Source organism: Ambystoma mexicanum, chromosome 10 (genome assembly GCF_040938575.1).
Source record: "Ambystoma mexicanum isolate Mex_15411 chromosome 10, UKY_AmexF1_1, whole genome shotgun sequence".
Lineage (NCBI taxonomy): Eukaryota > Metazoa > Chordata > Amphibia > Caudata > Ambystomatidae > Ambystoma > Ambystoma mexicanum.
In genome coordinates, this window is record NC_090932.1 from 1,534,130,448 (window position 1) to 1,534,144,571 (window position 14,124).

The following is a 14,124-nucleotide window of genomic DNA, read 5'->3' on the forward strand; positions in this document are numbered from 1 at the left end:
TTGACAACGAAGAACCGGGAATAAACCCCTTGTTCTTCCTGTGCCACAGGAACCCGTTCTACCGCTCCTTTTTGCAGCATAAGCGCCACCTCTTGTCTTAGAACTCGAAGGTGGGGCTGGGCCGAAAACACTGGCGGAAGACTTGGAGGCTTGTTTTTGAATTGCATCGCATGACCCATGCGAATCGTGTCCAGAACCCATCGATCTGTGGTGATGCATTTCCATTGGTCGATATGATGAGACTCGACCCCCCCAGGACGTTCCGAAGGCCGTCATTGGTTGCTGGTTTGCTTGTCCTTCGTCGACGAGGGACCCGAGCCGACTGGGATGCACGTCTGTAACCTTGTGAGGAGTATGAGGGCCTGTTAAATCCACGGTCCCTAGAGGCTCCAAAGCGGGAGTTTCCAGAAGCACCCCTGAAGGGGCGAAAAGAGCGAAAACTTCTACCTGTCTGGAGGGCGCCGAGAGACCTAGCGGTATCCGTATCTTCTTTCATCCCCTTCAAGGCTTCATCTACCTTGTCTCCAAACAGATGTTCTCCTTCACATGGCATGTCTAGGACTTTGTATTGGACTTCAGGTCTGAAAGTAGTACATTTGAGCCACGCTTGTCGACGTAGTACTACGCCATGATTGATTTGTTTGAAACCAGACTCTGCTAGGTCCACCGCAATATTAATTGCGTGGTTTGAGGCCTCCTCACCATCTCGTACTAGTAACATGGCTGCTTTTCGATGTTCTTCCGGTAGATGTTCTAGGATAGGGGCTAGTTTATGCCACATCTCCCTATCGTATCGTGATACAATCGCCAAGGAGTTGGCTGCTCTTACCGTCGTGGCGCCGACTGAGAGCACCTTTTTTCCCCAAGGCGTCCTGCCTCCTGGCCTCGCTTTCTGGTGGGGTTGAACATTTTTGCTGTACTCTGGCCTTCCTAGCCGCTGCCGCCGATACCACAGAGTTTGACAGAGGCTGTGATGTTAGACATTTTGGAGTGGACTCCGGAGCTTTAAACTTTTTCTCAATACGCCCCTTAATAGCCGGTTCCGAGAACGGATGACGCATCGTCTTGAGGCCTTCTTGCCACACGTGGTCCAGGATTGGGATGGCAAATACCGATTTCCTCCTTTGACCCATGTGATCAAAAAGAAAACAGTCTTCCTTTTGCTCCTCAGGAATTAAGCCGAACTCGGAACACGCTTTTCCCATCATTGCATGGAAGGCTCCCAAATCATCCGGAGGAGATGGTTGTGCCTGGCTCCTCGTAGACTCTACCTCTACATCCGAATTCCATGTTGGGTCTCTCGACGGTGACAGGGAAATGTCCGACCCTGAGTCACCTCGTATAGAATCGGACTCCGATAGCTCACCCTCCTCGTGCGCTCAAGGACGATCCTTCACCACCTGGGAGGCCGACGGGCTTTTGGTCGTCGAGCGAGCTGCTTGAGCTTGTTTGTCGCCAGAAGGTGCAGAAAATAGCAACGATGAAGTGCCAGGCTGAGGGATCTGCGTATCCAGACGCTGCAGGAGCTTCTGAAGTGTATTAAGCACATCCAGAGACAAAACCGTCTGGGGAGTCAGCAACGTCGAGGATAGAGGGACCACACCCCCACTCGCACTCGTCGTCGACGTATTGGAAGGCCGTAAGCCCAAGTCCGACGGCTGCATAACCATGCCACATTCTCCTTCCACCGACGACACCGACAAGGCCGTGTCTGGCTGCAGTAGGACCTCAGGGGGGACCGGGTCACAAACCTCTGGCTGCCAGGCCATAGATTGAGTCACCGTCGACGAAGGAATCCCCACCGCTGCTGCCTGAATAGTAATAGGCATCGTCAGCGAGACCGGGGTCGACGAGCAAGTAGCCGGCACCGAGCCTTTAGACTTCGTAGCTGATTTTGTTGCAGACTTCCCTGCTGAAGAGTCTCGACTCACGGAAGACCTAGGACGGTCCTTCTGATGCCGGATAGGCACCTGCTCTGTCGTTAAGCCAGTCGACCAACCTTCTTTTCCGGTCTTTAAGGGTTTTTTGGGAGAAACCCTGGCATATCTCGCATGTATCCGCCGTGTGGTGCGGGTGGAGACAGTAGATACAATCCATGTGGGCATCACCTTCATAGACTTTTTTGAGTCCACATGTCGCACAAGCTTTTCCGGACATATTTTTTCCAAAATGTAACGTCGCCGAAGCGAAAATACAACCTAATTTCGACTAGCAGTAACCACGAGGATCCCACTACTTTGAAAGACGGTTGAAATCTGAGGGAGCGGGTCGTGTATTTATATCATGGCGTCCTGACGGCGCGGGCACGCATGATACAAAACGAGGTGGATAGGACGCATAAGCGTCGAAAAAGTTTTCCTACGGGAAAGGGTCTATATAATGTACCGGGGATTCCCAGCCTGACAACGGGGAATATTCTAAGCATGTGAATCCATGAAAGATCCAATGCTGGAGAAGGAGGGGTACCAGTTGCGTGGCCTGTAACGGGTGGACTGTGTAGTTCGACAACTGTGCTTAGACCGGGTGCCCCTGAATGGAAAAGCCACTGAAAAAACTCAAAGAAGTTTGTGTTTTGCAAACACCTTTTTTGTGATTTTAGTGTTTTGACAGCTGGAAGATTTGAATTTTTGGGGAAAGAGAACCACTGTGCTTGATGAAGAATTTTGAACTTGAGGAAGGGGAGCCGATTGTAAGCCAGAGAACTGGAAGACGCTCTGAACACTATTCATTTTGATGCAGACATCCCTAAACATTGTATACAGTTAGTTGTGAGGGCAAGTATAGGTTTTTGGACACAGACCAAGGTCTTACTTTGAACTTCCTGATGCAGAATATCTTTACATCGCCTCGAAATGTCAGAAAAGGGTGAAAAGACCGGCAACTCTGCAGTGTACCCATTGACCTTGCAGTCTCAGAGTGCTCCTTCATCCCTTTCAACGCCTCGTTGATTTTTTCGCCAAAGAGCTGCTCACCCTCACAGGGCATGTCCACCACTTTATGTTGGACCACAGGACGAAAAAGAGTGCAGCGCAGCCATGCCTGCCTCCAGAGAACAACACCATTTGTTTGAACCCGGACTCTGCCAGGTCAACCGCAACGTTAATGCTGTGGTTGGAGGCTTCCTCCCCCTCCCGAACCCGCAGCATAGCCTCCTTGCGTTGTTGTACAGGGAGATTTATCCAAGATTGGAGCCAACCGGTGCCACATCTCCCTGTCATAGCGGGCCATAATGGCCAAGGAATTGGCCGCTTTGACTGTCGTCGCGCCCACCATTGGCATCTTCTTACCAAACGCATCCTGCTTCCTGGCTTCACTGTCCAGGGGCGTAGCACACTTGTGCAGACTCCTTGCCTTCTGACTAGCCGCAGCAGACACCACTGACTCTGGCGTGGGTTGCGATGTGAGGGATTTAGGGGTAGATTCAGACGCTTTAAAATGCCTTTTCCAAGTGCCCCTTCACCACCGGCTGGCTCTGAAAAAGGATGGAGCATCGTGTACAGACCCTCCTGCCACACGTGGTCCAGAATGGGGACGGAGAAGACTGCCTTCCTCCTTTACCCATGTGATCAAAGAGAATACCGTCTTTTCCATCCTTTTCTGGGTATGGCCAAACTCTTGGCAAGCCTTCGCCATCATCACGCGAAAGGCGCCATCATCATCCGGTGGAGACGGCTGGGCTACTAGCAGGCTCCCCTTCAGGGTCCGTATCCCAGGTATTGGCCCTCCTGGGCGATGACACAGTCAACAGCGTGTCACGAGGACCACTGTCCGGATCAGACTCCAACAGTTGCCCCTCTGGAGGACCTCTGGAAAGGCCCAACCCCACTGGTGACAGCAACAGCAGCCGAACCAGAGGTGAATTCCTGGGGAAACTCGAGCAAGGGGCATCCACGGGCACACTCTGTTCCACCGCAGCTACCGTCCAAAGAGCCACCGGCAGCCTTGCATCCAATTGTCCCAACAATGACTGTAGCGTGCTGAGCACCTGCATGGACAGCAGAGATTGCGGATCACCAAGGGGTAGAGGGGCGGAACAGCCCCAACCCCCTCCGACGTAGATGGATGCGCTGACTGCAGTTCCAGCGCTGATGGATCGAAAACAGTGTCAGGTGTATTGACCCACATTCGAGTTATGCTGCAACAGTTGGTGTGGTGGGCTTAGAAAATCCAAGATAGCCGATAAGCCCACATTTGCGCCAGAATCCAGGAAAACCGCGCAGTTTTTGCGCACACCAAAATGGTCGCCTGACCTGCCACCCACCAGTGCGAGCGTGATGGGCCAGAAGCGCCATGAGTGAAACATGGTGCCAAAGGAAAAACAGCAGTGACTGTTAGCTCAAAAAGCGCTTTGAAATCACCTTTGTTTCTCTGAATGCAAGCTCAAAATGCATATTTCAAACATTGCAAGATAGTTAATACAGGAGACCATTGGCAGACCCTATCCTTTGGCTGCACACAGAGCAAAATCAGTGCAAAGGAATATGGTGCTGTTCAAAATCTGTTTTAATTAATGTCAAAAATTGCTAAAATCATGGGCACAAAACCACCAAACAAAAATCCAACTTCTGGTTGGGTGTTCTACAGTACTCTACTGCAGAATCTACATCAATACAATGTTAGCAAGGATCATATGCCATCAAGTAAAATCCCTTTTTTGAAATGCATTAATTCAAGACAGCTGCCAAAAAATGGGTGCAGTACCAGTGTTTGACACTGACCGGCGCTAGCAATCTAAACTCTGACAGGAGACCTGTATTTCAGGAGCTGAATAGGAAACTGAGTCAGCTGGGACTTCAAAGTCTTGCTGGTCAATGGGAATTCTTCACACCTACTCTTCCTAGGCCCTACACCAGAAGGCAGTCTGATTTAATAAAAAGTTCAAGAGGCCTCTGTCCACGGAAGCATTCACACCTGCTCTTACCACCAACAGCACAGGATATCACCTTGACATGTAAATTAGGAGGGGAGGAGAATTTCCCTGCAGCCTGGAGGAAAGACAATAGCTTCTTTCAACTGAATAGGATATGCTGATTTGAGGTGCAATTGTCAACAGTTGCTCTGGCAGGAAGACATCTGATCTCCGACTCACCAGGTTCCCGGGGGCGGGGACAACCAAATGGGTGTACTGCAGGGAAGGCAAATGTATGTTTTATTAAATTGCTTATAAAATATTGAATCAAGCTGACACAAATGTACAATTTGGAGATTCTGAATATGAAAAATGTACCCGCAATTTGAGACTAAGCTCAACTCTGATGTGAGACCGAACCCCGTGATTTATTCATATTGTAGACACTGGGTTTATGCTAGAAACATGAAAACTTACAGTAATATGCTCAGGGAGGGGGTGCAGGTCTGTAAAATTTGATGCCGAATCGACCTTGGCAAAACCCACTAAAAGCGCAAAATGTTGTCGTTTCTGAACCCAAGCTCGTAGGAACATGGGGCTTGAACAGAGAACTGTCTTAAATTCATCTGTGATGTGTACATGTATTATGAACCACTTGTGCATCTGGGAAACATGTTTGATTATGAAAAATTGGGTTCCAAGTAAAAGCAAAGGGGCGTTTCTTCAATAGATTGTAAAAGGGTAGCATCACTCTGACTCTCAACTCCGTTCTCCAGTCAGAGGACAGAGAATCCTTTAGCCTATTAGAATCCTCAGAGGGTTGGGCATAGAAAGCCAGCCTTCCCACCCATTTTCAAAAGACATAAAAAGAGCCACTGAGACCCAGGTAGGGACGGCTCTTTCCACTTTCTTGCGAAGCACTTTGCCGGACCAGACAATATCCAGAAGGACCATATCCAGAACATAGACTCCAGATTCCAGAACTTTGAAGCAGGCGGCCTACTGCAAGCTAAAAGTATTGTCAGCTGGCCTTACAATCTTGCAAACTGATTTTACCCCAGACTTCCAAGGCGCACATCAGAATAAAACAGCTGGGCTGTGCTATTTCTGCTTCTTTTGCCAGAACCAGACCCAGAGAGCAGTGCTGTATCCAGAACCGCAGACCAGACCGCTGTGCCGTGCCAAGAAATTTTGCCAGAACCAAAGATCCAGACCAGCAGAGCAGAGCTGACCCAGACAGCGGTGACTTCAGAACCACCCGCCAGAAGTCCAGTCTAAACCTGTTGACCAGATCTTGACGTCCTATTTCAATTTTATAGTGCGAGTATCCAGCCAGAACTGTGCAGAACCAATCTCTTAGTCTAAAATAATCTCATCCCATCCATTTCAACCTATTTAGAACTGCATAGAAATCGTGTGTCCATTCTGTGATTTCAAACCTGTGAAAGTGTCATTTGTAATTTTAATCTTACTTTATTTCTGAGAATCTACCTCCACTATATCGTCCACATCTTTTGAACCGCATGTCCTAGAAGCGAGATTTAACTTTCATTTTACAGCTAAGAAACTAAACTTTCCAACAAGCCGACTATTCCCTATAGTTTTTCCATAAATCGCAATCGACGCACTTGGAAAATGTGCCGCAAATTGCAATTTGACTCAATTTCTCCACCTGTCAAAAATAGCTGTCTTTTGCTTGCAACTGCTGAAATTCGTTTTCAACCCGATAATCATTCATGAATCACTGATAGTGTTGACCTGAACCAATCTTAAGTAGCCATCACCTACCCTGAATCTCCTATAGGGAATTAAAATCATTTTTAGCATATTTTTCACTTCATTGCAAATCACATTTAAAAGTATTTTTGACTGTTTAAAAGCATACTGGTTGCTCTAAGCTTGCTAGGGGGGAACTGGAATTTGTATTGCATTTGATTGTATTCCTGAAAACTGTGTGCTCTACTTCCAGCTCCTTATATTGCATGGGGGGGGGGGGGGAGTGAATTGTCAAGAAAAAGTGATCATATTATCTCTTGCTGAAACCATATCAATTTATTTCTATGCTGCATTTTTTTCATCATTGCTTTTCCTTGAAACCATAAAAGTATTCTCTGCTACCTTATCCTTTCTATACTAACTCTTCACTGATTGAAAAGTGTGTGCAATTGTAACATTACCCATTGTTGATCAACATATTCATAAGTGTGCTATCAAATATTAATTTATTCATAAAAGTGATATATATATATATAGTTTAATTTTTCAAATAAATCTTTTAATTTGCAAAACAAACCACCTTCTTGGCTCAGCGAGGTCAGGGGGATTCAAAGAGAGGGGCGTTCTACAAGTTTTTTTTTTACTTACTTCGAAAACAAATGTAATACTCTGCACCAACCACTAGACTAACACGGTCAGTTTTTATGACAATGAAATTGCTGTTCCTTTAATTTGGGACAAGACCAGGATAAGTGACAGATAATGGGAGACTTCAATTTCTGGATGAATGATCCCAAGGATCAAGCAGTCATGGAGCTTGCTAGAATCATGAAGTTTATGGGATTTACGCAACACATAAATAAGCCCACTCACTCCAAGGGTCACATATTGGAATGGATTTTTTCTCTCAATCTGAAGATCAGTGCCCCCGATATCTCAATGTGCCCCTGGGCAAACCACGCTTCTATAGAATTTGGCGTGGACACTATAACCCAGAGCAAACGGGCCATATCCAAACAAAAATTGGACCAAGTCCAGAAATCTGAAGAGGATAAATCAAGATTCCCTTAGAGATTGGATACTACCTATAACTCAGGATGATACATTGCCATCATTGACTGGAAAGCTTAACAGATTCCCGCTTTGATACTCTGACTAAAGCCATCTACGCTATAGCTCCTAAAAAGATCTGCATTTGATGTAGTGGATCACCCCCTCCTCCTGGACAGACCGCAGAAAGTTTCTAATTTCAATGAACAAGCAATGGACTGGATGCAGTCCTTTCTGGGGATAAGGAGTATGCGGGTCTGCAGTAAGGAAGCAGAGGCAGACCAGATTCAGTAAGCTATGGAGTCCCACAAGGGGCCTTGCTATCCTCAGTTCTGTATAATCTTTTTATAGCCCCTTTTTTTCCATATGTTAGAAGATAAAAAGAGTTTTACAAACTATGCTGACAATTCGCAGTGCCTTATCCCCCTAACAGGCAACTATGAGGACGCTTTGGCAGTGCCAGAGGTTTACGACTTTATACACCAGTGGATGGCCATGAGCGGGATGACTCTGAACCATGGCAAGACCGAGCTCATGATCGTCGGATCCAGACCTAGGTTTGGGAAACTTGCACCACAGTAGGAATCTTTCTGCATCGCAGATCACGACATTCTGATAAAGGAACAAATAAATATTAGGGGTGACATTCGATCAGACCTTGAATATGTCCGATCACGTTAATGGCCTGGTGTCAACATCGGCCTACTATATTAGGCTCCTTTCACACATTTGTCCTTTTTTAGCCCAACAGTGCTGTCATCTCTAACAAAATGGATTACTGTGGCTCCCTCCTCATAGGAGGGAGCCAAACAGAACTCTAAACTCAAAGTAGTGCAGAAAAGCACGATTAGAGCCATCATGGGCTTACAGAAGTTTGCTCATGTATCAGAGTTAAGAAGAAAGCTCCACTGGCTACCTATTGCAGAAAGGATTGAATTTAGGTTACTTACCATTACGTATAACAATGGATCCTTCCTCATTTACATATCAAACAGATTAAAGTACAAAAGGGAGGTGCGCACCCTTCGCTCTAATTATTATAAAAACCTGCAAATTCCAAAAACCTCATTAGAACTCATTAGAAGGGGCGCTTTCTGGGCAGCTGCCCCGGCAAGATGTAATGCGCTACCTTTAGGCCTTCGAACTTCCGACACATGAGCTATTCAAGAATAAACCTAAGATACCCATTTAAATAAGGGGTCCATTTGTCTCCTACAATACGACTTCCTGCTACGGACCGTTTTCGGCACCCGTATGCCTCCGGGCCACTTTGGTTGTACCTAATAACTTAAATTAAAGAAGCTATCGGCCTATGCAAAGCATGTGATTCAAAGCAGATCCACAAGGCTCAGAAAGGGCTGTACTTGCACCAAATGTCAGCCAGGTTCCCAATATACACCAATATGCTGGGGGTCCCATTGAAATCCATGGTGGCAATGCTGCAAAAAGAAATATTTCCCTAGCAGGGAATAGGTGAACCAAGAGGTAACCGCTTTTACGCTACACTGTGAAGTGGGTGCAGAACTACTCAAATCACAATAACTTTGTAATTGAAATGTTACTTGTGAAAGCTGAATAGACCAAGACTATCAACAGTACAATAACATTTGTGGTCTTTTCAGGGATAAGAAAGTACAAATAATTAATATACCACCTTCGTACCATACCCTTTGATATCAATTTGGGGGTACTCCGACAAGAACACAAACATCAGTTTAACTTTAGGCAATTGGTTCCTCACCTGAAAGGACACTCATCTTCTGAGCAACTGCTGTCAGTTTTCCCTCTGAACCTAGAAGAGAGATCTGCATTATTGCAATGTCAAAGGAAAAGACTGCAATATACCATGCACACTGCATAAAAAGCTGTGTTCAAAAAATCGAGACAAACCAGGAGAGAAAATAGCCAGAAGAGCCACAAAATGAGGAGAAAATCATAAAACAGTTATTGAATTTCAGGCACAATGACAAATGGGAGAACTGAAGAGGGGCGGGTTGGTATTGTTTTATTTAAAAAGGGCTAAAAAGAAAGGAAATGAGGTGCCAAGTAATCACCAGCTACTGTGGCGTATTAGAAGGACACAGACTCTTGTAAGACAATTAGCTGAATAGTTGTTAAAGAAAAAATAATGACAATTTTTCTCTACTTCTTTGAGGTATTCCTTACCTAACAAAATAGCTGAGGTGCTTGTCATTGAATGTCTGAAAGGAATTAGTCTACTGTCCAAACTAACCCTAACTGACCCTACCACTATCTTAACTAAAGGCTGTTCAATAACCGATTTGCAAATAGTCTCTTGTGACTTCTGTAATCAGTTAATGCAGTTCTCTTAAAACTTTGTTACTCTTTTGTTCCATCTAAACGTGGGGTTTCCTTGGATCTGTACAGACATCTTTTGCCTTGTCAGTGGCTTCTGTTAGTTTGGTACTTTTCGCGACTCTTTAAAAGTTCCTGAGTTTCTCTTGAGGTTTCTCTTCCATTTAGTTCACCACCTTTTGTCTCAGCATTGTATGCATCCTTTCATATACATATATTTTGTCCTTATCTGCAGGATTTTAGCTTACATTTTCGCTCTTTGCCAATGACACCCATTACTTTGACAAGCAGGATTACCCTTCTAACTATTATCATCCAGTTCTCTGACTTTTATACTCCATGTCTTGACTGAGGTGTAGGAATAGTTCCATAACAATTCCTTCTCTTGTTTTAACTGTCATATTCCAGTTATCTTGACTGACGAGAATGAATACTCTGATAACTATTCTCCTTCACCCCTCTTATTCTCCAGGTTATATTTTGGTTACATTGACTGAAGATTAATATTCTTATAATGATTCTCATTCACTGCTCTTGTCTGGTTATATTCTTGCAATCTTGATTGGGACGAGTAATCATTCTTCACCCACCCGCGTCTCCATTTATCCCCATTACCCGACACTCTTGGGGATAACTTCACCGGAATTTCGCTTTGTTCGGCTTGAGCCTTCTCCTTTGGTTATTCAAATACTTTTATTCACTTGGTATCTCGTACAAGTCTTCCTCAAATTACTTTTCGGTACCCCAGGTGCGTTAGACGGTCCCAGACGTGTAATGAACTGTGTGGTTACCAGGATCGCCGGTCCACCACTGGCTCTCTGTGGTTACACCAGCACTGGATGCTTCTCTCTTTCTCCAGCTGACAGGATAACGCGTGTCCGGCCATCCGATTTCGACTCCGCATAAATTTTGTATTTCACAGTTCTTTTCGGAAACTCCAGTCTCTTCCCCGTCTGAGGTTACGTAGCCATGGGTCTTCCCCGGCGTGTCTCTGCCTCTCTCCCCTCTGGCATGTTGGGGCCTTTAGTCTTTCGTTCATCTTCCTCATCACAGTTAAATGCAGCTCTTCATTTAAAAGGATATTCACAATTTCTGATACAGTAATAATTCTTTGTGCAAGGTATAGGGTATAGCTGAAGAGGTAATGCCAGGAGGCTCTTTAGGGAGTTCCTCACAGGAACTGAGTCCTTGTCCCCATAGTGGGGAGTCTCTCCCAGTGAGGTCCTGCTTGCCTCTATCCCTAGGGAGGGTGTTTCAGAGCAGGCTCTCCTCCGTAGCCTCACGTTGGAGGAGGGGAGGGGGGCAGGGGTTAGGGATGGGGAGGGGGAGCGACGAGCTCTCCCCTTTGGTGAGAAGGGACAAATTCCTGAGATTCGTCCGACTACACAATGTGAAAGCCTTCCCACACTTGCAGACAGATAAGAGGCTTAGTCCAATTCAACAGAGCAATGATGCTCAACAAATTATTGTTAAAATGGATTTCTAAAATCTGGCGTGGAGGACATCAGGAGGCCACCCTAGTTATAGTGAACAGGGGAACTCTGAGGTTAGCCAAACCCCATTAAGGTAAGCGTGGAGAGTGGTCAAGGGTGTGTTCAGGGGTCCACAATGTGAAGCACACAATAATGCTGCTTAGGCAGGTAAGTACATACTCATTATTATAGACCCAAAATCACACTAGAAAAAACAAACCAGCAGGTAATATTACACAACCCGCAGTTAAAACCCATATTTACCGGCACCTTAGGTTTGCAGAAATGCATTCAATTCATTTAAACTAAAAGAATGTGACAAATCTCTGGATGTCACCACTTCTCCCTTAGGGGGAGCCACTTCCCATGAGGCCAGTACCCAATAGTCCTCCTGGAGGGTGCTACTCAGCAGGTGCATTGCACGGGGAGGGAAGCCCCATATGGGATTGGGGACGACCTGGGGAGAACATGGTATCCCATAGCCCACCTAACCCCAACACCTTCCTACCCCCCTTCCATCAACACTTGCCCTAGTTTTCCTATGTGTTTTTAATCATACCACCAACAAAGTAAGTGCTAGGCCGAGGAAGAGTGTGGACTCCTACCCTCAAGTACTGAGATGAGGGAGAGACCAATTGACTCATTGGAAGATCTAAAGGTCAGTACTCAGGTGAGGAAGCCATGCAGAAGCATAGAAAGCACTTGTGAGTAGATGAATGAATAGTCTACTTCTTTGAGAGCGGATTAGGCACAGGCCAGTTAACGTTAGCAGGAAATCAGGAGAGAGAGAGAGACCCTCACTGGAGGAACCATAAGCGTGTGGAACGTTCGGCAGAGAACCAGAGCAGTTAAAGAGCTTACTGGGCAGGCGGAGAGCCTCTTGCAAGGACAATCCGGTGAAGCAGAGCAGCGAATGTCCAGGCAAGCCAAGGGGCCACGCGGTTGCACCCGCTGAGGATCTGCAAGTGCTACGGAGATGCCACAGCACACAGGGAGAACATAGAAGCTTAGAGGTGCCAGAAACAGAGGGTGAACCCCCCCCCCCCCCAACCACCCCGAGATTGACCGGGCCAAGACAGTAGAGACCCTAAAGGTACAAGGGCTACTGGGGTGGGGGGAGGGGGATTGGAAGGGGTAACAGATGGCCCTGGCGGACATTGGGGCTACAATACCAGGGCACATGGGAAGCCCCTCCGGGAAGAGCTAAAACACCCAATGAAAAAGAACTGAAGTACCAAGGGGAGAATCCCCACGGTTCTGCTACCCACACCCTTTTGTGAAGATCAAGTCAAGTAATCTTCATAGTCACCGTACCTGGCAAGAGAGAAAACCAGGTTGAACGCTCCAAGGCAAGAGAAATACACTGGTCTGGAACCTGCACCCATAAGACTCATGTAAATTGGGAACTTTGAAGTGCAAAGCAAGCCACGGGACAGGGAGACGCCCCACTCCAACCCCAGATAATACTTAACTGTGAATTGCGAAAAGCTGAGAAATGTTAAAGGCTGAGGACCTCGGAGGAAGGGAGTCATTCCGCCGACCCCATGTGAACTGGAACCTTCTAAACTGGAACTTCGCTTATTTCCTCAGAAAAGAACAGCGACCCGGAGAAGGGCGTTATTCTCGCAGGCAAAACATCTCCTAAATTGGAAACTGTGGCTCATTCTCCAGAAGGGAACCACTCTTCTGGACCAAGAAGATCCACAACCATTTTCTTTTTAGGTACAAGTGTCAGGGATAGAAGTAGGCGTTTTGACAAACGACAGTGGACTCTTCATTTACTTGGACATTATGACTGATTATTTCCTTATTAGAGGCAAGGAGTCCCATGTTAGAGTTACGAAGAGATAGCTTTCCTCTTCATTTTTGGTAAAATAGAAGTCTTTGCCAATGACCATGCACCACTGTGTCAGACTTGTACTTCTGCACCCTTACAGGCGGTAAGTAATGATGCTATAAGGGAAACCATTTCACAAGAATACCCTACCTTTAGAAGTCCAATCCCTATGTTGGATGGGGCTGGTGACCAAAAGTCACAAAAGCTCCTTCTCAGGAGCGAAGACAAAAAGGTACTCGAGGTTCTTGTGGTGGTGAAAATCTTTGAAGGACTGCTCAACAATGTTACGAGTAAGACTATTTTCTGATACTTTAGAAGGTTAAAAAAAAAAAATTGGAATGAACAAGTGTATTCTAAAGTTTATTATAGGGGAGACAGAGTGGCTGATTGTATTGCGAGTAATCAGCACCCCCAAGTGACTAGGCAGAGTCGCTGGAGGTAGGTTTTCCGCCGTTGGATCCAATAGAGTGCAAGGCGGACTTCGGTCGGGTCCAGGAGCGGAGAGCAATCCTTTCCGATTAAGAAAAGCAGCTGGCACCAATGCTGGCCACTACCATATGGAGGAAAGCTAGTTCCGGCGACAGTCACTGTACACGGGTGATCGCAGACGTCTCTCCAGTCGCAGAAGACCTTCCAGGACAAGAACCCTTGATGCTGGTAAGCTGAAACTTGACAGGATGTTGACTTGTAGCACGAGGTTCTGGGTGAAAACGCTGAACATTTCTGGCGAGGTAGCCCACAGGAGAGCTGGTCGGTCCAAAGGACGATTCTGAGGGGTCAGAGCGGCTGGAACACGATAAGGCGTCAATAATGGTTGGTCCCACCAGTCCAAGGGTCGAAGAGGGCCTTTCTCCGATCAGGTAGTCTAGCAAGGTTTCAATGGG

At 46.4% G+C, this 14,124-nt stretch overlaps 1 protein-coding gene across 1 annotated transcript in view; it reads right to left on the reverse strand.

The window, feature by feature from the left end:
* GCN1 (GCN1 activator of EIF2AK4) overlaps positions 1-14,124 on the reverse strand; it is a 1,783,851-nt gene that overhangs the window by 1,317,139 nt on the left and 452,588 nt on the right. The window contains exon 12 of the mRNA XM_069619734.1: positions 9,357-9,407. Within this exon, the coding sequence (XP_069475835.1) occupies positions 9,357-9,407 (51 nt within the window). The remainder of the gene's footprint in view (positions 1-9,356; positions 9,408-14,124) is intronic.